This window comes from Microcebus murinus, chromosome 20 (assembly GCF_040939455.1).
Source record: "Microcebus murinus isolate Inina chromosome 20, M.murinus_Inina_mat1.0, whole genome shotgun sequence".
In the NCBI taxonomy this organism is placed as follows: Eukaryota; Metazoa; Chordata; class Mammalia; order Primates; family Cheirogaleidae; genus Microcebus; species Microcebus murinus.
The window spans coordinates 22,468,347-22,491,335 of NC_134123.1; the positions used below are offsets into that span (position 1 = coordinate 22,468,347).

At 47.8% G+C, this 22,989-nt stretch overlaps 1 protein-coding gene and 1 long non-coding RNA gene across 4 annotated transcripts in view; one reads left to right on the plus strand and one right to left on the minus strand.

Moving 5' to 3' along the window:
• The window catches only part of ZFHX3 (zinc finger homeobox 3), a 246,264-nt gene that overhangs the window by 138,626 nt on the left and 84,649 nt on the right, over nucleotides 1-22,989 (plus strand). For both annotated transcript variants that reach the window (XM_012742368.3, XM_012742367.3), the window contains exon 4: nucleotides 8,157-8,388. In XM_012742368.3, the coding sequence (XP_012597822.2) occupies nucleotides 8,157-8,388 (232 nt within the window). The remainder of the gene's footprint in view (nucleotides 1-8,156; nucleotides 8,389-22,989) is intronic.
• LOC142862615 (uncharacterized) lies at nucleotides 5,925-22,913 on the minus strand. Of its 2 annotated transcripts, none has more exons than XR_012913692.1 (3): nucleotides 22,824-22,913; nucleotides 22,107-22,230; nucleotides 5,925-6,007 (listed from the first exon to the last, which is right to left on the minus strand). It is a non-coding gene; the product is annotated as an uncharacterized LOC142862615 (long non-coding RNA). The 2 variants fall into 2 exon arrangements; XR_012913693.1 differs by lacking the exon at nucleotides 5,925-6,007 and adding an exon at nucleotides 21,194-21,362.

Sequence of the window (22,989 nt, forward strand, 5' to 3'; positions counted from 1 at the left end):
CCTCCGTGCTTCTGATGCGCGCTCAGGGTAGAGAACCACTGAGTTAGAATACCAATTGCATCCTTAGCTACCCGGCTCACAGGGTCGTGCATGCCCATCACAAGTGACAAAGCAAGATCTACACTCACAGTAGAGAGACCAGACCGGCGCCAAACATTTGGGTAGTCCTTCACGTCTTCTGAAGGGTTTTTCTTTGTTTTCTCATGTGGTTTTAAACGTTTCTCCTGAGGAAGACAGGGCAAGTATAAATATCTCTGTTTTACAGATGAGATAACGCACCTGTTTTGACCACCAGGTAAGTATTTTTTCTGCCCTGTTGACTGTCGTGGGGTTGGAGACACACAAATAAGCAAATTCTGCAGAGTGGATTTGGGGAATCCGGGAAGCATCTCCCAACCACGGCAGCTGAGCTGTCTCTTTCCTGGTCCTCAGATGGGACGTCAACAGATGTGATAGAGAACATGATCCTTGAGTTTAATTATATTGGTGTGCTTAGGGGCAGAGAGATTAGTAAACAGGTGTGATTTTGTGGCCAGGGTACAGGCTTGGGGTTTAGATCTGGCTCTGCCTACGCCAGCTGTGTGACTTTAGCCAAGTTACTTAAAATAAAAATTGAGCATGTCTCATAAGGAAGAACTTGTTCCTGCATGTGCTGAGCACCCCAGTCCGTGTCGTGATCCCTATAGATCACAGTTTCTTTCCTGTCAACCATGTGTTCGTCTCTGGGACGTGGGGAGGGATGGGGATTGGTTGTGAGGGAAACGTCAAATATCCTTGTTCAGTAGATGTTCGTTTCCATCCCCAATCTCGATGCTTAACTAATTTGAAAAATAATGGTAGTAATAATAATGGCCTCATTTATTATGAAGGCTAACTGTGTATCAGGTGCACTGTATTAAGCATTTATATGAATTATCCCCGTGAATCCTCCCAGCAGTGATAGGAAGAGGTTCTATTATTGTCCCAGTTTTGCAAATGAGGAAACTGAGGCCCAGCACTATGTGCTACTTGCTCTAGGTAGCACAGCCAGTGAGATTCAGAGCGAGGGTTTTCCACACGTCTGTTTTAATCCAGCGTGTCCTGAAACCACAGAGTCGAATGAGCCCAGCTTGAGTCGCGTGTATATGGTGGCCTTTGTTTTTGTATGGGAACTTAAATTGGCGAGCGCTAGAAAGTAGCGCTAGGGAGGAAGTACGTCTTGGGAATGAAGAAAGTTACTGTTGCTAACATGCCATCTTAGCAAAGCAGGTAATTTTCAGATCCTGGGAGCTCTAGGTAGTTTCTGGGGGGTGGTCCGTTTGAGGTAAGCCTTGGGGGACCCACTTTGTTGGTTTCCCCTCTGCCATACTCCCCATGAGGGTCCGTATTTGTATTTTTCCAGAAAAGATTCAAAACCAACGCTGATGCGACCTATAGCGAGTTACAGATGTAGACTGTAGTTTTCTTTCTAGAATTTACTTCTCAGGGCCCCTAATATTGAGACTTCTGAATCAGGAAATGTCACTCGCGTAACGGAGAAGATAAGGGAATGGGAAGTGTCAATTCTGGGCTCGGAGCTCGGATCCTGAGCGTGAGCCGTCGTGGCGTGTTCTGGGGCGTAAGGAGTTCTGGCCTAGAAAGTGGAAAATAGGTCAGAGCAACCCAAATGGATTGATCTAAGGGAACATTTTTACTTCCTTTCACTTTTTTCTTATAAATCATGGTTGGGGCTTATATCTGCTGGTGTCTGCGGGGACCCTACAGTGAAATAGGACTAAATTAGCATGTGTCAAGGACGAGGGCACGAGCGGATGAAAAGCCAACATTAAACAGAATATACATAGATATTTAGGTTGACCTTCCGGGAGTCTTCTTAAAAATGTGATGCTAAATTTGGAATTGTAACATAATCTCACTGATTAAAAAAATTAACCATCTCCAGCACTGGTTGCTTTACACCTGAAAGGATTTTTTAAAATTTTAGGCATTCAAGGTGGACACCCCGTGTCTGGGGAGTCTCATGTTCCAGAGCACCCTGCGGTCCGCACAGGGTAGTTTGGCAGTTGTGGATTTGGTCTCCAGTCCCAGGTTTCAGTCCTGGTTCCTCCTGTGCTCTGTGAGACCTTGGGGGAGCCATGTGAACTTTTTGAGCTTTGGGTTCCTGCAAAGGTGGGAGTCAAAGGCCGCCCTCCTCCTGGGCCTGTGATGAGCAAACGAGAAACTTGGTGTAGGCGTGTGGGCGGCCGTGCGCTCTGTGCGTGCTTACGGTGGTGAGTGGACGCCCACGCCGAGCTGCGTTATCCCATCCTACGGCCTTGAGGAATTAGCAGGCCGACCTCGGGCCCCCATCCTCTCCCTGTGGCTTCCCACCAAAGTGAGATCTATGGTCCTCTCCCCCAGGGAGGAGCCGAAGCCCTTGGCGGCTGTGGTTGTCTGTCCTTCCCTCCAGGGGGACTCTCCCACCGTGGGACCTCCAGCTTTACGGACAGAGGAGAGTTGCACACAGGCCTCCTGCCTGCCTTTGCCTGGGAGCCCTTCAGGGCCCCCGACAGGTGTCTCAGGGGCCTTCTGGGATATCCCCCACCCGTGAGGCGGCTTCTCTGCTCAGCAGGAGGTACCCGGCATCCCCTGGGGTAGCCCGTTTGCTGTCTGGGATTGCTCCGGGATCAGAGCGGGCGGGTGTGTTTATAGTAACAGGTGCTGCTCCCCGGGGGAAGCTTCATTTGTGAATTGTGTGTGCGAGTGTGCGTGTGCGCGTGTGTCAGAATGTACTTTGTCCATTTCTACTTTAAAGGGGAGGCTTTGACAAAGCCTGATCAATATTTTGCATTCCATGCATGAAGAACCAGATGTTAGAAGTTTCCTATTGTCGGGGAGGAGGCGGGAGCCGGGGCCCCTCCAGATTTATAGAAATCAATGTTCTCTGACAGAAGTTGGTTAGTTTTCTTGGGAAACAAGTAACAGGAACACATTTTTTTGATTTTCACGATGAATTATTTTCTAACAAGAGCCCTCTTTTCTTCTCACTGACTTTCAGTGTTCGGCCAGGGTGAACGAGCACAACATACTAATGGGGCGGAATCCCACGAAGCCGTGCAGCCCGCCTCCGTTCCTCCCTTTCTTTTTAAATTATTAATTTGCTTTTTGCACTCAGCTCTCCATGCCGGGCTCTTTCTCGGAGGTGCCTCTTACTGCAGTGGGGGCTTTTCTGAGTTACTCTCCCCAAATCAGACCTCAGAGGGAAGTCACAGAGACAGATTTGGGACATTAGATGTTTCTATGTCAGGAAGACAGGAGTGTCTGCATCTAGCTAAATGGAGATGGGACGAAGATTTTAAGACACGAATAGCTATAACAAGATTAGAAAGAGGTGCAAGTAAAGGGCTCTTTGACCAACGTGAGTGAGCCCACCGGGCTTCCCTGCCAGCACTTGGTGCTGACTACCTAACATGTGCTGGTCACGTGGTCACATTCCCCCATTGCTCCAGGTGAGGACGGTCTGTTACCTGCTGCACAGTGGTGACTTGGAGGAGTTGGAGATTGTTGGACTTGTTCTGCTCCCATTTAAGCCAATCTGGACACTCATTTTCTTCCTGCAGGTCATCGTACTTCTCTGAGATTTCAGAAAGTAAATACTATTGCCAAGCGTAGAAGTTTCTTTCGGTGAAAAGACCTCACCTCTGCAGTTCTTATAACCCAGTTTTTTGCAGGGGCTTTTAAAACCAGCTGGTGAGATGGGGGGGACGGTCAAGGAAAAGCTTAGATGGGTTCAAGATTACGGGGAGAGGCCGGAGCAAGTTGAGTTGGGTCGAGGTGAGTTGCCACTCTTCTCTATTTACCTGGGCTGATCCTTCTTTCTTGGTTGGTTGGTCATACTTCCTTGTTAGTAGTTTGTGGGAAGATACTGATTTTTCTTGAGTGTGCTAGGAGGTCCCTATGACTTTTAGTGGTGTAAGTGGTTTATTCTCAAAAGGGTACTCAGGCCAAAGGGATGACACCCTCCTCGTATCCCCTGAGTCATGGCTGTCACCGCCTGAATCACCTGCAGGTTCAGCCCCCAGGGTTGGGCATATTCTGTGTGTGTGTGTACACACGTGTGCATGGTGTCTCACATGTTGTGGACACTTAGAATTGAACTGAAACTGAACCCTGCCATGTGGGCCCAACAGCCACTTTTCTTTGGGTCCTGGAGTGGCGTGCGTCACAGCACACTAGCCCTGGTCGGCATTATTGTTTTGTTTTCTTTTTTAAACCACACTCTTGACCTGACAAAGGAGAACAGCTCGGAATTGGGAGCACAGAGTAAAGCAAAGTGGAGAAAGAAAATCAAACCCTGGGTCCCCCCTTCCCGATGGGAGAGCTCTGTGACAGAGGCCGCGAGGGTTGGGGAATTCAGGATTTGCGTGGGAGAAAAATTTCCTGCCTGGCGAGGAGAGCAAGAGCTCTGAAAGAAGGCAGCTCCTTTATTGAGTGCACCACTGGGATTTGTGCCTTGGTGGATTCTTCGTATATTACAGTGAATTTAATTAAATACATTGTGATCCCAATTGAGGGTATTCTAATTAGCTGGGTCAGGAACAAATTATTCTCCCTCCTTCTCCAAATGAAAACATCTCCTCTCTTCTGCAGGGGAAGCATGTTCTTGGCTGGCTGACTTGCCCCGTGCCGGCCTCACGTGCCTCCTTCGCCCCACTCCCCCCCCCCTGCTCCTCCTCAGGCAGGTTCTGAGGGCCAGTGCCACCTCGGAGGGAGAGAGGATATGACCAACAGGGGCTTGACCCACTCAAGGCCTGGGAAATGAGCAGAGGGTGTGGAAAGGTGACAGAGGACCCTGCTGCTAGCTTTGCGTTCCCTGTTTCCTCCACCTGAGAAGTAACAAGAAACTTAGAAAACGTGGTGAGAACAGGATTTGTCACGTGCAGGTAGACATGAGTAGACCGAGGTACACAGAAGTTTAGGTTGGGACGTTACCTTTATAAGCAGGTGTTTCCTAGCAAATGAGATATAGTTTATTCTGGGTAGTGTGTGGGTGTGGGTGTGTGCATGCGTGTGTCTGTCTTGGAGTATGAACTTGGAGTGCAAAGCAAGCTTGGAATTTTGAATTAAACTTTTGTGGAAATCTCTAAAAGAGGACCCTAAAAATGTTCCCTGCACCAGGACAGGTAGAAGGGGCTGTGGCTCTGTTCTTCCCTTTTCCTTTTATTCTCTGCTGCATGATTTCTAGTGTCTGCCCATTTCCTTTCCACAGTGGCTCTCAGATGGCAGATGGAAGAATTCGTGGCGATATGAGAGATCATAGTTTAACAACATGAGCTTGAGTGTAGAGTAGGTTTGGAATATCTTCTTCGTATCATATTTTGAAAAGTGAGGGTTCCTAGTATATTTCAATTCAGTATAGTCCTATCATGCAAGAGCCCATGGATTTGAGGACAGAAGACATTTGACATGTCACTTCCAGCCCAACTCTTTCTAGCCACGTGACCTGTTTCTAGCTCTGAGATGGAAAACCCCAGCCGTTTGGAATAGAACCTTCACATCCATATTAAAATTTCGTGTTTAAAATTCAGTGCCTTATTGCAAGGCAATCTGTTTTGTGGGGAGGTTAGCAAGGGTTTTGAGTAAGGCTTTAGTGATTCTTGCTCTCATATCATAGTTCCTTCTACCTCTGAAATCCCTTGATGGAACTTACTGCTTGGATTTCATGGTTATTTTCTCTGTTGTCTTTTATTCACTCTGTTCTAGTTGAATCTTTAATATATATAATTCTCTTGGTCTTAGTGACCCAAGACAGCAGTTTCTGGCTCTTGTACAGGTTTCCTCTTGCCTGGTCCCAGGCCAAACCCTTGTTCCCAGGAATATCCCAGTCCAGTTTTTGACTTCCAAGGGGCCCGGTGGAGAAATCTGGGACAGTGAACGTGAGCAAGCTCGTCTTTTCCTTTGCATTTACCTTCCTTCTCCCCAGGGTTGTTGCCTCCAGAAAGCATCGCCTGGGCACATCCCATCCTCCTGAAGTCCTCTGCAAGGAGCCCTGTGTCACAGGAGGCAAATTGAAGATAAATCATCTTTAAAAATCAGCTCAGATTTAATTGAAGAGAAGTATATTTTTGTTATCAGTTGTAATTTCTTTAAAAGTTAACATTGAGCTCACTGGTTCTCCCAACTCTTTCTGGTTGTGAAGTCGTTGTAGGGCAATTATAACTTGTAGGGGTTTTACTTGGTTCCAAAGCTCTGCATTTGGAGTGTGTTAAAGCGCCCATTTTGGAAGACAGAGGGGACTGTTCTCAGTTGGGGCTGTGAAACCCTTCATGTTCCTACCTGCGAGGGGGCGAGATTTCCTGGGCAAGCACTTTAGCCAGTTGACGTGATTGAGGGCCTCGACCCTCTTCTCGTGAGTGTTCCATGACACTTAGTCATGTATGCGTTCATATTTCTCCTTCCGACAAAGTGCAAACGAGCTTCTGGATTTTTCACACTTGTTCGGTGAACACAGGACGTGTGTGTGCCAGCGTGTGATCCCCAGGGCAGCGTCCTCGATGGCAAGCACCCCCAGGGCCACTCTGGTATTCTCAGCGTTGTGTGGAGTGCAGGGCACCCTAGCTAGTCCAACCCGCTTGGTGTCTGTCATCCTGAGCTGGGCAGGGAAGAGGCGACCAAGCAGGATCAGAAAGTGTTAGCAAGGCACGGACATCAGACTGAGGCATGTGGCAGAGAAGGGGCTGGTGGCACCGAGCAGATCCAGGGCGTTTGCCATGTGCTCCGTGTTTGGGCCAGGCGTGGGTGGCGGGGGGTGAGCAGGAAGAGGGAGGGACAAGTAATCACATGAGCGATAGAGCACTTTCATTATCTGAATTTCCTCCTCTGAAAGGATGCTGGAGACATGGTGTGGGGGAGATAAGACACTGGTTCTAGTTCTCTTTTGTCCCCTAACTGGCTGGGTTACCTTGGTCAGCCGCTTAAGCTTTTCAGAGTTGTTTTCCCTGCTTCATGTGTACCTAGTAGAAAAATTCCCTCTTCCTCTAAAATGTGTCATTTGAAATGAAGGGGGTGGCCTTTCTGTACCAGGAGCCTGTCCGTTCCCTAACTTGTAGTGAAAAAGGGTCATAGCTTTCATCATATTCCCAGGAGGCCCAGGAAGCATGGTGGATTTTGTTCTGGCATGATCTTTAAGTCTTCTGCCAGACACAGAAGTTGGGGTCTGTGACTGTCCCCAGGACTCTTGCTGTTCTTCCACCCCACACTTCATCATCTTGCGTGTGCCCGCTTCCTACCGGTTCGTGGGCTTCTGTGCTCCGGAATCAGTACTGTGTCTGCTAAAGACAACAGGGAATGTCATTGTGACCATCGGATAGACAGGGTGACCAATGATACTGACTAGTGAAAAGCCAGATGACCTTGAGAGATGGACAGGGAACTAGTCTGGAGAAATGTATTTCTTAATCCAGCAGAAAGCCTAATTTGGGGTTCTCCCAGTAGACTGTAGTTTTAAATACAAAAACCTGAGTGTTTTTTTGCTGTGTGAAAAAGCCAGATAGCAGCGTTGGCTCTCTGCTACTCACTTAAGGTGCTGAACAGGCAGGGTGACCTGACCGTAGGATGTCCCCTAAAGCAGGGTTGGCTAACTTTCTCTGTAAAGGGCCAGTGGTGATAATGTAGGCTTTGTGGCCCGTGCCACCTCTGTCACGACCGCTCAACTCCAGTGTTCTAAAGCAGCCGTAGACAGCATGTGAGTCAGTCGACTTGGCTGTGTATCAACACACTTTATTTACAAAAACAGGCAGCGGGGTGGATCTGGCCTGCAGGCCGGAGTTTGCTGACCCCTGATCTAACTAAAGCAGGACTCGTTGGAGAGTGAAAGGGGGAATCTTTAATAATTGTGCCAGGAAAACCGATGTTTCACGGGAGTCCATTGGATCATCAGTGCTGTCAGCGCTCTGGAGAGCCACATGGGAGGGGACGTTTGGGGGAGACGGGATGGGAGTTGGCCTGCTGCTCGTCTTCAGTGAACCGTTGGAGAAGGTGCATTGGGGAGAACAAAAGCATCCCCGCCATCCTCTTTGGCTGTGGAGACATGTCCCCCGGTGGCATGCCTCTGGCTGTGCCCAGGATGAGGTGGGATTGTGGCAATGCCTGGCTTCGAGCGGCTTACCCACGGCATGTCCCTCCCCTGTCCCTTGCAGCACCTGCAGCAGCACGAGAGTGGTGTGGAAGGCGAGAGCTGCTACTACCACTGTGTCCTGTGCAACTACTCCACCAAGGCCAAGCTGAACCTCATCCAGCACGTGCGCTCCATGAAGCACCAGCGCAGCGAGAGCCTGCGCAAGCTGCAGCGGCTGCAGAAGGGCCTTCCGGAGGAGGACGAGGACCTGGGGCAGATCTTCACCATCCGCAGGTGCCCCTCCACCGACCCAGGTGAGTGGCCACCCAGGGTGGGCCTGGCCCTCGTGTCCATGACTGACCTCACAGGTGACCACTGTGTTCTGGAAGGAACATGCATAGGTTGTTGCTTTTCTTTTTTTTCCCTTAAGCTTAGCACCACTTTTCTTCAGGGGCAGCTCAGCCTTAAGGAAGTCTCAAGCCACTACCCAAGGAGCAGCCAACAGAAGAGATTCTGTCCCCTGTCCCAGAGGTCCTCCAGTATATACTCTAGATTCCATTTATTGGTTCAGATTGACACAGCAAATACTAAATACCGTGTCTTGCAGTATTAAGGGTAAAATAGTGTGTGGCTTCAAAGGTCTGGTCTATAGAAATGAACTTCAGAGAGGATCAAAACAAGTGCCTTATTATGCAAATTTCAGTTGTATTTGGGAGCGTTACTAGTTATTCCACAGGCCAGTGCTGTGTGCTCCTTCCTGGTGTCACCTTCCGGTGGGAACTCGCCTCATCACTGCATCTGCAGTCACCTTCCTCTTCCTCTCTCCCATCTGCACTCTGTGACTCTTCCTCCTGCTGGGACTTCGTTTGGTAGAATCACCTCCTCTCCTCTACTTTTTCAATCTTTTCAGTCCTGTTCTGTCAACTTGGAAGCACAAGACAGTCACTTGCCTCTTAGAACACAAAATAACAAACACTTTTCCTTACTCCTCAGTCCCTGCACTCTCTCTGCAGCAGGATCTTCCAGATCCTTGAGAGGACACTGTGCAGTACTCATCCATGCTTAAACCTGCCATAGCCTGTTTTCTGCTGTCACCAAACCACCCTTGTGAAGGGTCCTGACCTACCGTGTACCCAACCCAGGACCCTCTGGTCCTTATTCTTTTCTTTCTATGGTATTAGAAATTGTTGCCCAGTCCCTCCAGGAAGCTCCCTTCCCTGAGCTTCCTGGGCACGATCTTCTCTCATCCTCGAGCTTCTCTTAGCCGTTCTCTGTGCCTGTGCCTTGGCCTGGCTGCCGGTCCCCAGCCTGTCGCCAGTGGCCTGGTCCCTGGTCCTCAGCTCCCAGCCTCTTGAGGCCTTGCTCTCCCCTAGTGTTGCCAAGTGCCCTCAGACAGCTTCCTGGCTGCCTCACTGGGCTCCCCTTCTGGACGCTGAGCTCACGACTGTCCTCACTGAACTTCTTTTTCCTTGTGATGGCACCTTTCTAAGGCCTGGACAAGCCAGAGACGCGAGACCAGTTTTCATCCTCCATCTCCTGCAGCGCCTTCTCCGCCATGGAGTCGTTATGGTCATGTGGGGTTTTAAGTCGTAGTGTGATCCAGTTACACATTTTTGTAGTTTTTGAAGGCAAAAAGTTACATAGACCTTATGAAAAATAGCTGTGGCCCTCCCCCATCCCATTCCCCAGAAGAACAGCTTCCAGCTTTGACATGTTTCTTTCATTGCTCATTTCTAACCTGCCTCTACTACCATTTCTTGCTTTTGAGTGTTTGACATTATCTCTTGAATGTCCACTCTGGCAGATGAGGGTTTCAGTAGGATGCCGTTCTCCAACCCACACGCCTGTACATACTTACACGTGACATCCACAAATTCAGACCCCATATGCCATATGTGCACACACACACACATACACACATACACTGTGCCCCACACACCCTATACACACTCACACACGAGACACCATACACACTCCTCCCACACCCTACATACGCTTAAAGCCCCCAAAACACAGACACCGCACCAACACACCCCACGAATGTGCACGTCCCCCCAAATAGCACACCTCACATGCTTCATAACCCCCCCACACAAATACCACACACAGGCATTGCACACCCCGTGTGTATTTGCACACAGCTCGTAGACACACACACACGACCCACAATGCAGGCACTGCGCTCACACACCCCTGCACCCCCCACACCACACTAAGGCTCCCCAGCGCCCCTCCACACTCCACCTCCCCCCCTCCACCTTCCATCATGATTAAATAATAATTTGGGGTTATATTAATATTCAGTGTTTTCATTATTATAACTCTATAAATATTAATCACAGCTGAGCCATGTAGAGTTTTATAATTTCATTTACCTTCTTGTACAACTTTTTGTTTTCCCTGGTTTTCTAGGTACCCATGATTAATTCATGGCTCACCTCGCTCTGCCAGGAGCAGACATCTCCTAATCTCCGAACGCTCCGCGCTATCAGCCTTTCTGTCAGCTTCATTTCCTCCTGGAGGCGTCCGCCTAAGCCCCTCCAAAGCCCCCTGCCCACCTGCTCCTGTCCGGATCACCCGGCTGCTCCTGGCCGCCTCCTCCACATAAATGAAACCACGACTCCCAAATGGCAGGATAGAGCGCAGTGTGAAAATTGTTCTCCCTGCCAGGGTAGCAGCGGCTGCACAGCACGGTGCAAAGGCAAGCTCTGCCGACAGGCGGTGCACATCGTGTGTTCAGGAAAGTGCTGTTGGGGGCCAGGATAAGTCCTGTCACTTCTAGGTCACTGCAGGACGATCCCTTCTCGTGTGTTTTTCAAATGCCTCTTCCGGTTAAAGTTTAAATGGCCTTAATCTGTGGAGCTTCTGCGTCACCTCTGATCGTGTCCCCTTGTGGGGACGCTCTCAGGAGTGAGGGAGGGGACAGGCACCCCCAGACTCACTTCTGTGCCTGGATTGAGGCCTTCCTTTCTGCTGTCCTGCCTTGGGGAACCCGTGTCCTGCCTTGGGGACCCCAGGCCCCAGCAGTTGTCTTGGCCTGTGTCGCCCCTGCTACTCCTTCTCATTCCACTGTTGGGCCCTCTCACGGGGTCCTTATGCCTTCTGCCCATATATTTAGACTATTTCTTTCTGGGTTTGTGGTTTGTTTTTGTTTTGTTGTGTTTTATTTTTAGCCGGCTCTGCACACGTCATTGTTTTAATCTCCCCTTAAAAGCTGTTCCCTTTCACCCCTCAATTCTTTCTTTCACTCTGCTCAGAGAATTCCTTTTTATTAATGAGTTGCCCCAAACTAAATCGTGTACAGCTGCCATTTCACCCAGGGTCTATGGGCTGGAACAAACAGTTCCCTGTTTTATAATGTAACAGTTCTCTTTATGCCGGCGCTGGGATTGCTTTCCTACGCCACAGCCTTCTGGGTTTCTCTCGTTTAATGCGTACTAGGGTTTTTTTTTTTCCCCTTCCCTCAAGTGTATGAGCAACTTCAGTGAGGTTGAGAGACTTCCCTTCTGTATGTCCAAATCCTTTTCTGTTGTCTTTGGCTTGTATCATGTTTTTTCTCTGCAGGCGTCCCTTCCCCGGGCCACTCCCCTCCCACACACGGGTCCAGTTAGGGTGATAGTCTTGACGGGTGTCAGGGGGACAGAGTATTGGGTGACATTCCTGTTCACATTAACACGAACTCGGTCCTGTTGTCGAAACCCCTTTGAGAAACATCACCTTAAGATACATCCTCCCTCCTCAAAAGAGGATATATTTTGGCTAAAAACTTGAAAGAATATCTTCCAGAAAAGAGACACGATGGGATGGACCTGGTAGAATTGAGATATTTAAGATCGTCAACTTCAAATGTTATAAACATAGACTTTCTAGAATAGTCTCAATCCTGTGTCCTCTTTAACATAGGGATCAAGACCTTATTCTTTGGCTAGAAATGGTCAGCGTGTGGCACGAGGCAGCATTAGGAAGTCTTGGAGCACTTTACGGGAGTCCTGTCTTGCCAACTGGAAGCCACGTATCAATGGTTGCGCTTTCTAGAATTGGCAGTTCTGGCTCTTGTCATCTTGTTAAACTATGGTTTCCTTCCTTCCTTCCTTCCTTCCTTCCTTCCTTCCTTCCTTCCTTCCTTCCTTCCTTCCTTCCTTCCTTCCTTCCTCCCTCCCTCCCTCCCTCCCTCCCTCCCTCCCTCCCTCCCTCCCTCCCTCCCTCCCTCCCTCCCTCCCTCCCTCCTTCCTTCCTTCCTTCCTTCCTGTTATCCACATAACCACAAAGTTTTACACACACAAACACACACACCCATCAGAAGTGACTTCCTTTTGTTTCTGAGCTCTGGGCTTCATACCCTGGGCTCACATCACCTTCTACAGGTACCAAGATTTCCTTGCTAGGGCTGGGCGAGTGAACTCTCCAGTAGTTTCTTCTCCCCACCTAGGCAGTCTTTTATTCCGACCTGGACTTTTGATTATTGGCTTGAGTGTTTTTTCTGCAAGAACAAGTAGTCTCTGGACTCTTTCAGGGTTGGTCTTTCCATTTTAGCCCTACCTGCACATAGGTGGCGGCAGCTTATCGTCGCGGGCCGATGACCTGGGCGGCAGCTCTCAGTCGCTGGCATCGGCTGTTGGCTTCTCCTTAGTTGACCAGAAGCTCTTGAAAGATGGAGAGCTCTCAGAGGTGGGTCCTGTGTGGGATCAGCTTCCCTGTTTGCTTATTAAAAAGGCATTTCTGGCTCCTGGGTGAAACTGTAGTTAATTTCACTATATCAGTGCCCTGGGCTTCAAGAATACAGGAGGCCCTTTGTGTTCCTGCTGTTAGTCTTTCTCCTCCTCCTCCCGTTTTCTCTCTTACTCCCCTGGCTTCAACTGCTTTTTCTTTCACGAAGACATAGATCTCCAAACTTTGAACATGTGTGATTAAATTTAACAATTCTTTGTTGAGGGCCTACTATGTATAAGACATTTTATGAGCTGGGGGACACAGCGGATGTCTCCTCTTAGCTCTTGGTTTGGATACACTGGTGAATACACCAGCTTCAGGCATTTGAGGTAATTGGACTCAGTTCACACAGGGCATGGTCATTCAGAGTTTAAGAGACTGTTCTGCTTGGAGCAAAAGATGGTGTCCCCCTTCCCTACACCTTTGGCATCCAAGATAGTGAATTCCTGGGGACGGAGAGGTGGAGACAGCTTCCCAAGTGATGATGTGGTTTGCGTGGCAGCCTTTACCGAAACACGCACTGGCTTCACTTGATGGATCATTTTTTAAAATCAAGTTTTAGGGAGTTCTTAACTTATACAGGTTAAGAGTACAAGAAAATATACCATTTTCAGCTTTCTCATTTGGTTTTGTTTTTATTTTTCAAAATTGGCATTAGGATACCATCTGAATGTGAAGTTCATCTTTTTTTTGTAAATAGCTAAATTATATGCAATTTTCAGTGTGATTTTTCTCATAGCACTAAAACATGTTATGGCCAATTCTGTAATTTTGAAGTATTGTTTTTGTAAAACCAGCATAACTCTCTTTTTTCCTTTTTATTGTACATCTTGACAGGGCTTGGGGAAAGTGTGGGAATAAAGTATTTGTAATGAATGTATAAGTGCATCAAAATATATTGGGGTGACTGACACTTGAAGCATTCACAGAGGAATGGAGACTACTGTTTAAAGGACATTGCCTGATGAAGGACTGTTTGGACAAGGATTGTAAATTTCAGTGTTCTTTTCAGAAGGATGCTTTACCATGCAAGGATAAAGAGACATCATTACACATCAACATGAAAAGAGAACATAGTATTTTTAAATTATTGTTAAATAGTAATGTTATGCTGTTGTTTACAGAATAGCATATAGTTTCATTTTTAAAAAAGTGTTTTTCTTACAGCTTTTAAGATAAGCATTCAAGCAGAGGGTCTGTGAATGTGTATCTGATTGTTTCATGGGTGGGATCTGTTTATATGGACTCTAATAGTAGAATGTCAGGGACACGGCACAAGAGCTCAAGTATCAGTAGTGCTTGTTGATAGAGATTTTAGCAAAATTACCAACAAGCTGCTAAGAAATAAATCTTGGTTGTCTTTTGTTCTTGGAAATAGTTTTCTGTTTGCCAATATTAAGCATACGTAGTTTGGTTACTGTCTGATTCTCTCGCATTTTGCATTTACATACAGAGGACAGGAGTAGTGCTCAGGGTGTACACTGTCTTGTTTTTCTGTTGGAACAGAGTTCCTGATTTGCCTTAATTAGTCCTCTAACAATCTACAAAGGTCAGTGCCAATTGCCTGTTCATTTACATTTGCAATTGTGATGGCTTCTGATTACATATTCCTCATCTTAGTCCTTCTAAGTACATGCGAGTGTGTCCTCCCCTCCCCTCCCCTTCCTCCCACACCACACACACACACATACACACGCACACACACATGTACACCCCCCCCCCCCCCCCCCGCAGTGTGAAAGCTGCAGATCTGACTCTGTGTAGAGGAAACCTTTGTAGTGACAACCCAGTCGTCACTGGACCTTCAGCATCGGTTATGGAAAGCCATCTTGGACAGGCTGCTGCTTCTAAGTTCGGGATATAATGAAGCCAGAGTCAGGGAAATTACGTCGATACCAGGCAAGAAATCTGAGAGCCATTATCTAGGAGCCGTCTTGAACTGGGTAATTAAGGGCAATTAAACTTTTCTGCTGGCTCTCTGCAAAGTATGCTAATGATCTGGTCTGTTGGAAGGTGGACATAGGCAGGGCGCTGCTGCACTGTGATCAGACGCCGTGGCCACGCAAAGCCCCTCTGCAGAGGATGTGACATCACCAGGATGGTCACTTGGGCAGTGGATCCAGGGTTTGCAGCCTCCCTACTAATGTCCCCAGTTACTGTCTGTCGCACCTCTTTACAAGTTACCCCAGACCTGGCTGCAGAAGCCCGAGGTGCAGTGGTTCTTACTCAGCCTTTCACATTCCACATCCACCATTCACTCGCTGCGTTATTTTTATGGGATGATAAAACTATCAGGGGGTTTTGTGTTGTTGCAGTGTGTGACACTGGAGCTCCAGCTGGATGTTGCCATTCTGGTCAGCACTGTTCTTGTTCAGGGGCTCCAGGGTGTCCTCCGTGCCATCTTGAGTAGGTAGTAGTGTGTGCCCCCATGGCCGCCCAGTGCTGCCAGCTTGGAAGAGCAAGCACCAAGGTGCCCATTCCCTACTACAGAGGGTTTCTTTTTGTCACCACAAAAAGAAGAAAGGGGAGGTAGCTGCTGATGGTCACTTGGATTAGGAGAGACAATGTATAGGGAGGAGTGTGTGTGTTGGGGGTGAGCATTGAGGGGGTCCCCCATGTAAGGATGTGAGCATATCAGAGACCCCAGTTGGCTAATCATAGCCCATAGACACAGGAACCCCCAGGGGAGCCCATGGAATGTCAAGTCACACCAAATGTTATTTTAGGGGAGACCTTTATCCCAAAATATCCCAAGTCACCTTTGGAAAGTATATTCAGGGAACTTGAAAGTTTGACACTTGACCCTGAAGTGAACGTGGATAGCTAGGCAATGAGCAGGTGTTTTTGCTGGGTTGGGAGTTGGGGGTTCTCCCTGGATTTCACTGGAGAGGAGGGACCTTGTCCTGCAGCAGGAAGTGGTGGTCGTCCTCTGCTGTCCCCTGTCACGTGTGCATGCACCCCCCCCCCCACATGGATCCCTGTGCCAGCGTCGGCACGTCACACCTTCTCTGTTGCACCAGTGTATTTGTCAAGAGCAATAATGATTTGTACTTGTATTGCCCTCAGGAAAGTCCAAAGAATCATTTTTGGAGCTACTTACATCCTATATGAAACTTGTTCCCGACCTTGGTAGGGGGCCGGGGAGGAAATAGAACATGCATCTATCTCTCTGCTTACAGAAATAGCTCAAAGGCTTTCTCTCAGAGTTACAGATGTTAAGGAGCCCCCTTCAAACTGTGACCCAATTATAAGAATTACAGTTCCAAATTACTTTTTTTTCAAACATTGACTGGCAGTGGAAAGTTTTATGGCCTTGTAAATTATTATAAGCACTGTCCATACTTCCCTGGTTTCTGGACTTTTAAAAATCTTAACTGCCACAAGGAAGCTTCTCTGGATATTCTGTTAAATAAAACTTTCAGTTCAGCTTCTCCATCATACTAGCCAAATTTCAAGTACTTAAGAGTTACATGTGGCTCATGGCTACCTTGGTGGACAGGAGTTACTTACTTACTTAATTTTTTTGAGGCAAGGTCTTGCCCTGTTGCCTAGGCTGGAGTGTAGTAGCATCATTGAAGCTCACAGCAGCCTTGAACTCCCGAGTTCAGGCGTGCCTCCTGTCTCAGCCTCCCGAGTGCCTAGGACTACAGGTGTGCACCACCACGTCCAGCTAATGTTTTGCTGTTTTGTGTAGAAGTGGGGCATCTCACTATGTTGCTTAGGCTGGTCTTGAACTCGTGGCCTCAAGGGATTCTCCTGCCTCAGCCTCCCAAACTGCTAGGATTACAGGCGTGAGCTACCCACCCAGCCTGACCAGCCTGACAGTACAGATTTATAGAACAGTTGAGAATGTTCTGTTGGACAGTGCTGGGCTCCTCCCTGGCATCCCTCAGATTTCCTGTAGGTCCAGGCTAGGTTTAGGCTGAATGATCCATACTATCTCTCCTTCCTTCCTTCTCTGTTTTTCTCAGTATGGGAGGAATGTATTCAAATAGGCATTTAATTTTGGTTTTTGCCACTTATGTTTTATTCCATTAGCAGTTTTGAGGGACTTCGAAAGGACTTTGTAAAGATGTGTTTGTCAGGGTGGATGTTAAAGGCCTCTTTATCATTTTATACCTCAAGACTGTCTTGAGACCTTTTGTGTATATGTTAATAAAAGGAGCTATTTATTGCTTTTAAGAGATCTTTGACCCCTGTTCTAATTAGAATATTAAAAATCAGATGGTGTGTAATTGTTGTGGAATAAGCCAGTCTCTTGTTGTAACCCAAAATTTTATCCATAATTGTCATAAGGTCAAAAAAGAAAGTGTGCGTATTTCACTTGCTTTTTCCATTGGTTTGAAATTCTGTGCCTATGATGGAATTTTTCCTTATGGACTGGATTATTTTGCTAGGGCTGCCGTAACAGAGACTGGGTGGCTTAAACTACAGAAATTTATCAGTATTTCTCATAGTTCTAAAAGGTAGAGGTTTTAGATCAAGGTGTGGGGCAGGTTTGATTTCTCCTGAGGCTTCTCTGGCTTGCAAATGGTGACCTTGTCTTGGTCTCACATAGACTTGTCTCCGGCTGTGAGTACCCTTGGTGTCTCCTGATGTCCCAACTCCTCTTATAAGGACACCAGACAGACTGGATTCGGGCCCATCCTAAATGCCTCATTTTAACCCAATTACCTCTGAAAATTTTGTTCCTAAATATAGTCACATTGTGAGGTACCAGGTGTTAGGACTTGAGCGTAGGAATTGGAGAGGAACACAGTGCAGTGTGTAACTTGGACTTCTGGTATCTGAGGCCAGTTTCTTGTTTCTTCTTCTGTTGTCACTTTGGGGATGGCAGGAGGGCAGGGCGTAAAGGTGGACGTAGAGGTGAAGGGCAGAGACCCTGGAAGTAGCCTCCAGCGGAGCTGTCCTGTGGCCTCCGTGGAAGGGGACTCCAAATGAACCCAGAAGTGCTCAGAGAAACATGTTAGGACAGGAAAGGGGGCTGAGCCCTGTGTCCTTTTGAGCCTTTTACCACAAGTCTTTCCTTGCCTGTCCTGACACAGCTCTCAGTCACACCTCCCTGCTGGTAACTTCAGGGGACTGCCAGCCAGCCCCCTGGAGGAAGATTCTTGTGCCTATGAAACTTGGCAGTCTTTGCATCAGTCAGACAGGGTGCTCTACCAGGCTGTCCGTGTTCGGCTCGTGTGGGAGGGATATATAAAAATAGAGACTCCTATGCTGCTCGCTGGTGCTTTTAAGGATCAAGCAGATCTCCCTGGATTTGTGCATGGACTTTGGTGGCCCTGGCTCTGGTTTTTCCACTCTGGCTGGGGTAAATGCTCCCCAGAACCTTCCATATCCTAGGACCTTTTATGGTCTAGAATTCTATATGGTGTAAATTGGTTGGGTTTCCATCCAAAGGATTTCAGCTGCTGGAAATACCTGAAAGACTCATTGTTCTTTGGTTTTACCTTACCCTGTAGCAGTTAGTCCACTGTGGACATTATATAAAGGTCCTAGTGTGTACGTTTTTACTCTGAATAACTTTCCATTCGGTTCCCACCCCCTGCTCATGTCTACAGGGCAGGCATGTCCCCGTTTCCAATGCTCTGCTTTCCCATATTCGAGCCTGGACCGTAGGCATCAAGGCCAGCCTCCGCCACGGCCTTCCCTTCCTACAGGAGCATGAGGTGAAGGTGTGCTCACCCCTTCAGCAGCAGTCACAGGTGTCCCAAGTCACTAGGTTGCCGTGTGTGGCGAGTGGCTGCCGTACTGGGCAGTGCAAACAGAGGCTGTTTGTTTCACTGCAGAAAGTTCTCATGGATGGTGCAGCTATAGACATTGGCAAAGTGGGGACTCTGAGCAGAGTCCCAGGGCTCAGGGCCTTGCTGTAGGCTTGTGAACTCATGCAAGAGACAAGTTGCACTTTGCCCCACGGATGGCTTTATATCTAGAAAACAATATGATCTATTGCTAGATTTTCTTCAGGATGGAAATCAAGAAACCCTAAGACCGAGGTGAGAAAAGGGATAGCAGTTATTTGTGACTCTGTGAACATCAGAGTGCAAGCCTCGGTCTTCCCTGAGAATTGGAAATGGTTTGTCTGGTTCCCCTAACACCCAGAGCTCAGTTCCAGAAGCATTGAGAGACCCCATAGAATGGAGAGGGCAGCCTTCTTCTGGTTTGCTTGGGCAGGAGTCTTTACTTGAGTGGTTTCCAGATTGTCACCAGCCCTGGAACCTTTTGTAAGGTGCTTTTGTGATACGGACCTGGCTTGGCCCTTGGCTAAGCAGACTTGGGCCCAACTGGGCATTTCAGGTAATACTTGGGATTGTGCAGTAGCTCTTGGCTGGATTTTGGGTTGTTAGGTCTTGAATTACTAAGAAAACAACCGTGGCTGTGTAGGCAGTAAAAGTGGAAGAAAATCAAACTCAGAGGCCAAGATGTTTAGAAAAGGGGAGAGAGAAGGTACAAGGAGAATAGAGAAGTGCTGAAGAGTTCAGAAACAGGTAAAGACAAATGGGAAGGAGGGAAAGAGGACCATATTTGACTTCCCTTGCTTCTTTCGGAAAAGAGCCCTGGCTGGGGACGATGTGACTGATTTGAGTCCAGAGGCGGAGTTCATTGCATCCTTAGGATGGCCAGGCACATTCTAGGCTCTGGGGAACCTGCCAGCAGGGAGAAAACGAGGCTTTCCCTCCTGGTTGGGCGCAGGCAGACACCAAATAAACAAATACAGAATGTCAAGTGCACAAAGTGCTGTAAAGAGGGAGCTGGGTGGAGCAGGGACAGCCTAGGAGCTATTTTATAAGAGGGACTTAGCAGGTGACATTGGCTTTGAGCACAAAGACAGTGAAGGAGAGTAGTCCAGCTGAGAGCCCAGCACACACAAATACCCTGGCTACTTGGAGAAGCAGGAAGGTGGTAGGCAGGGGGCTGGAGAGAAGGGAGCATGTCAGGTTTATGTGGTCCCATAGAACCTGGCACAGTATGAGGGATTTGGATTTTGCTCCCTTTCAGATGAAAATCACTGGTCAGATCTTAGCAGGGGAGGGTGGCAGTGTGACTTGGTGCTGTTCAGGTTTCTCATGGAAGCTTAGCTTGCATATCCACTGGAATTCAGGTGTGAATCATCTTCACTTCTCGGTAAGGAATCTCGGCGGGGAGGAGGTGGAATGCCACAGTGCCATCTCTCTAGCAATCTAGAGTGCAGGGACAACTGCAAGGACAAGGGGGCTCGAGTATACCCTGAACTGTGAGGATTCCACACATGTATTTGTCTACGATCAACACAGCTCTTTGGGGGTTCTCTGTTTTAGCCCAGGGATCAGTAATTTTTTACAAAAAGCAAAATCCTTTTTCCTCGTGACTCATTGACCAAGTGTGAAGCACAGGAAGGACTTTTGTCCTTTTGACTTGAGGATGAGCTGTCCCTACTACAGGGTAAACACCAGACATGAAGAATGACAAACCGGCTCTGGTCAGCAGACGTGCTACGACGACAGAGGCGAGTTAAGAATCTCTCCTACCCCCGAACCCTCTGATGGTGGGTGGTCACATTCCGTGGAACAAGAATTTCATTTCACTATTAGATACTGTAATCCAGAAAAATCACAGTGCCTTCACACCTTTGTTCTCTTGGTGTCCCCAGTGGCCCATGTCCGGAGATCATTATCCCATTCCTGAGGGCTGCTGACCCACTTCTGACTTCCATGTCTAGCTGGCCTTTGACAGACAGGCCTGATCTAATTCTACAGCCATTTTATTCTCTGTGGACATGTGCCCAGACCCCAGGCAGATCCAAAGACTTCCTTAGAACACATAAGACCAGGGAGATTTGTGCCATACTGTACTGTTTTCTCTGGGCTTTTCTTTAATCAGGAATGTAGACTGTTTTTTTGTTTGGGTAGACAGTGTGCAGAAGCAGGGCTTCCAGTCTCTTCTGCAAGGCAGTATTACAGGGCTAATTGGGAAATAGAGATTCTTTTTCAATAGCTATTTTAGAATCACTTCTCCCCCCTCTGGGTCCCTATCCCCTTAGGATTGTCAAGCTCACACTGAAAGACCCCGTAGGGAAGGATGTTGGCATATATCATAGATATTTGGAAAGAATGTTTCAACCACACCTGGCTGCCGTGTGTGAGGACAAATTTAATTTATTTTAAAAATCTGGCCACGGGCAGCTTTTTCTGTTTGTTTCTTTAGGGGGGGAAAAAAATTGAAAAGCAGCAGCAAGCTATGGTTTGCATTTGTTTTCTTCCAGATTTGACCAGCCAGCAGAAGAGAGATTATCTCTAAAGGATATGAAAGGTTTAATCATTTTAATTTTGTTTTTATTAAAGTTTATCATAACTTTTTTTTCCAACATGCCCTGGTAGAACAGAAGGAGAGAAGAGGAGGTAATATAAATACACACAAACCCCCAAGCATTTGGTTAATAAAACTTTCCAGTGGGCGACGCCTTGTGGGCAGGAAGTGGTTGGATGGCTGGGGACGGCGGGCTGACCAGGGCGGGCTGTGACAACACTGGATCGTAGCCGGCATCTCTCAAGCTTCCTGTCCACCTTCAGTAGACACTTATCGTGAGAGCTCAGAGCTTTCATTAAACAGAGAGGAAGCCCCGACAGTTGACTTACGCCATCATGGTTCTCAGACATGACTGGATCCCCAAAGCTGTTTGCAGCTAAAGAAGTCTAAATTTACAGAGAACAATACTCCCACCCCTATCATCACAGTGAAATATTTGAACCCGGATATTTTAAAGTCTTGCTTTAGGCCAAAACCTCTGAAGTTGCATGTGTGAATGTGTTTTTTTTTTTTTTTTTTTTTTGAGACAGAGTCTTGCTTTGTTGCCCAGGCTAGAGTGAGTGCCATGGCGTCAGCCTAGCTCACAGCAACCTCAAACTCCTGGACTCAAGCCATCCTCCTGCCTCAGCCTCCCGAGTAGCTGGGACTACAGGCATGCGCCACCATGCCCGGCTAATTTTTTCTATATATATTAGTTAGCCAATTAATTTCTTTCTATTCATAGTAGAGACAGGGTCTCGCTCTTGCTCAGGCTGGTTTCGAACTCCTGACCTCGAGCTATCTGCCCGCCTCGGCCTCCCAGAGTGCTAGGATTACAGGCGTGAGCCACCGTGCCCGGCCTTGAATGTGTTTTTTATGAAGCAGCAAAGTTGGGATAAAAATAGTCTTCAGTTTTTGGACAGAAAAACTGTCCTAGAAATTATGGTAAAGCTAAGTGACTAGGAACTGTACATCCTAGGATTTTTGGCTCATTTTCCCTTTAGGACAGAAAAATAAGTTTTATTGCAAAATTAATTCAATTTTCAGAACTCACCTGGGTGTGGACTGGAGTTATCATCACAGGTGTTCAGCTCAGCCTTTCCTGTCCACAGCTGTAAAACTCGGCAAAGGTGTGACTGTTCAGAACTCCAGCTGTGGGGACCAGGATGTTGCATCACCTGAGAATGACGAAACTGTCTTCACCACCATGTTTTTACAAAGGCTGGAAATTTGACTTGCACATTTTAAACATTGTTTTAAGCAGCAGGATTAAAGCATTGTCATCTCATTAAACTTGATGGAAACTGGCAGTTCCTTTAACTCTAATATATACCAATTTTAAGTCTCTGGCTGCATTAGGGCTTTACGGAACTTTGTGGTCCGTTTTTATGGGTGGACTGGTTTGTTCATCAAGGAGAAGCAGCTTCTCTAGTGACAGCTGCCACTCTAGTTCCAGGAGTCAAGCAGAAACCACTTTGGGACTTCAACTTAGCCGCTATGCGAGCAAACGACCTGGCAGGCTGTGTGGACAGGCACAGACTGCATCAGGGTTCCTGTGGGGGTTCCCGGGCCATCTAGGCACAGCTTCTAGCACTGGGGGCTTCCAGGAGGAGCTGTGTTGGAGCCGAGCCCGCCCTGTAGCACTGGGCTCAGAATAAAACCATGTCTCCACTCTGAGAAAGGGACCCAGAGGCCAGCAGCCCCAGGGGTACAAGTGTGCTAAGCAGCCCCAGTGGCCTGTAACTTTGAGATTCTTTTAATGGGGAGGTACCTGAGCCGGTGAGGGGCAGTTTTCTTGGTTACTGCTCAGCTGGAACACTGAAAAGGAACAAACACAGGCCTGGATCATTCTCTGTGGGCTTCGTGGAGGGAGCTCATCACCAGTAAGCAAGGCAACTCTCGATGAGAGGACGAGGGACCTTCCTGTCCAAGGCTCT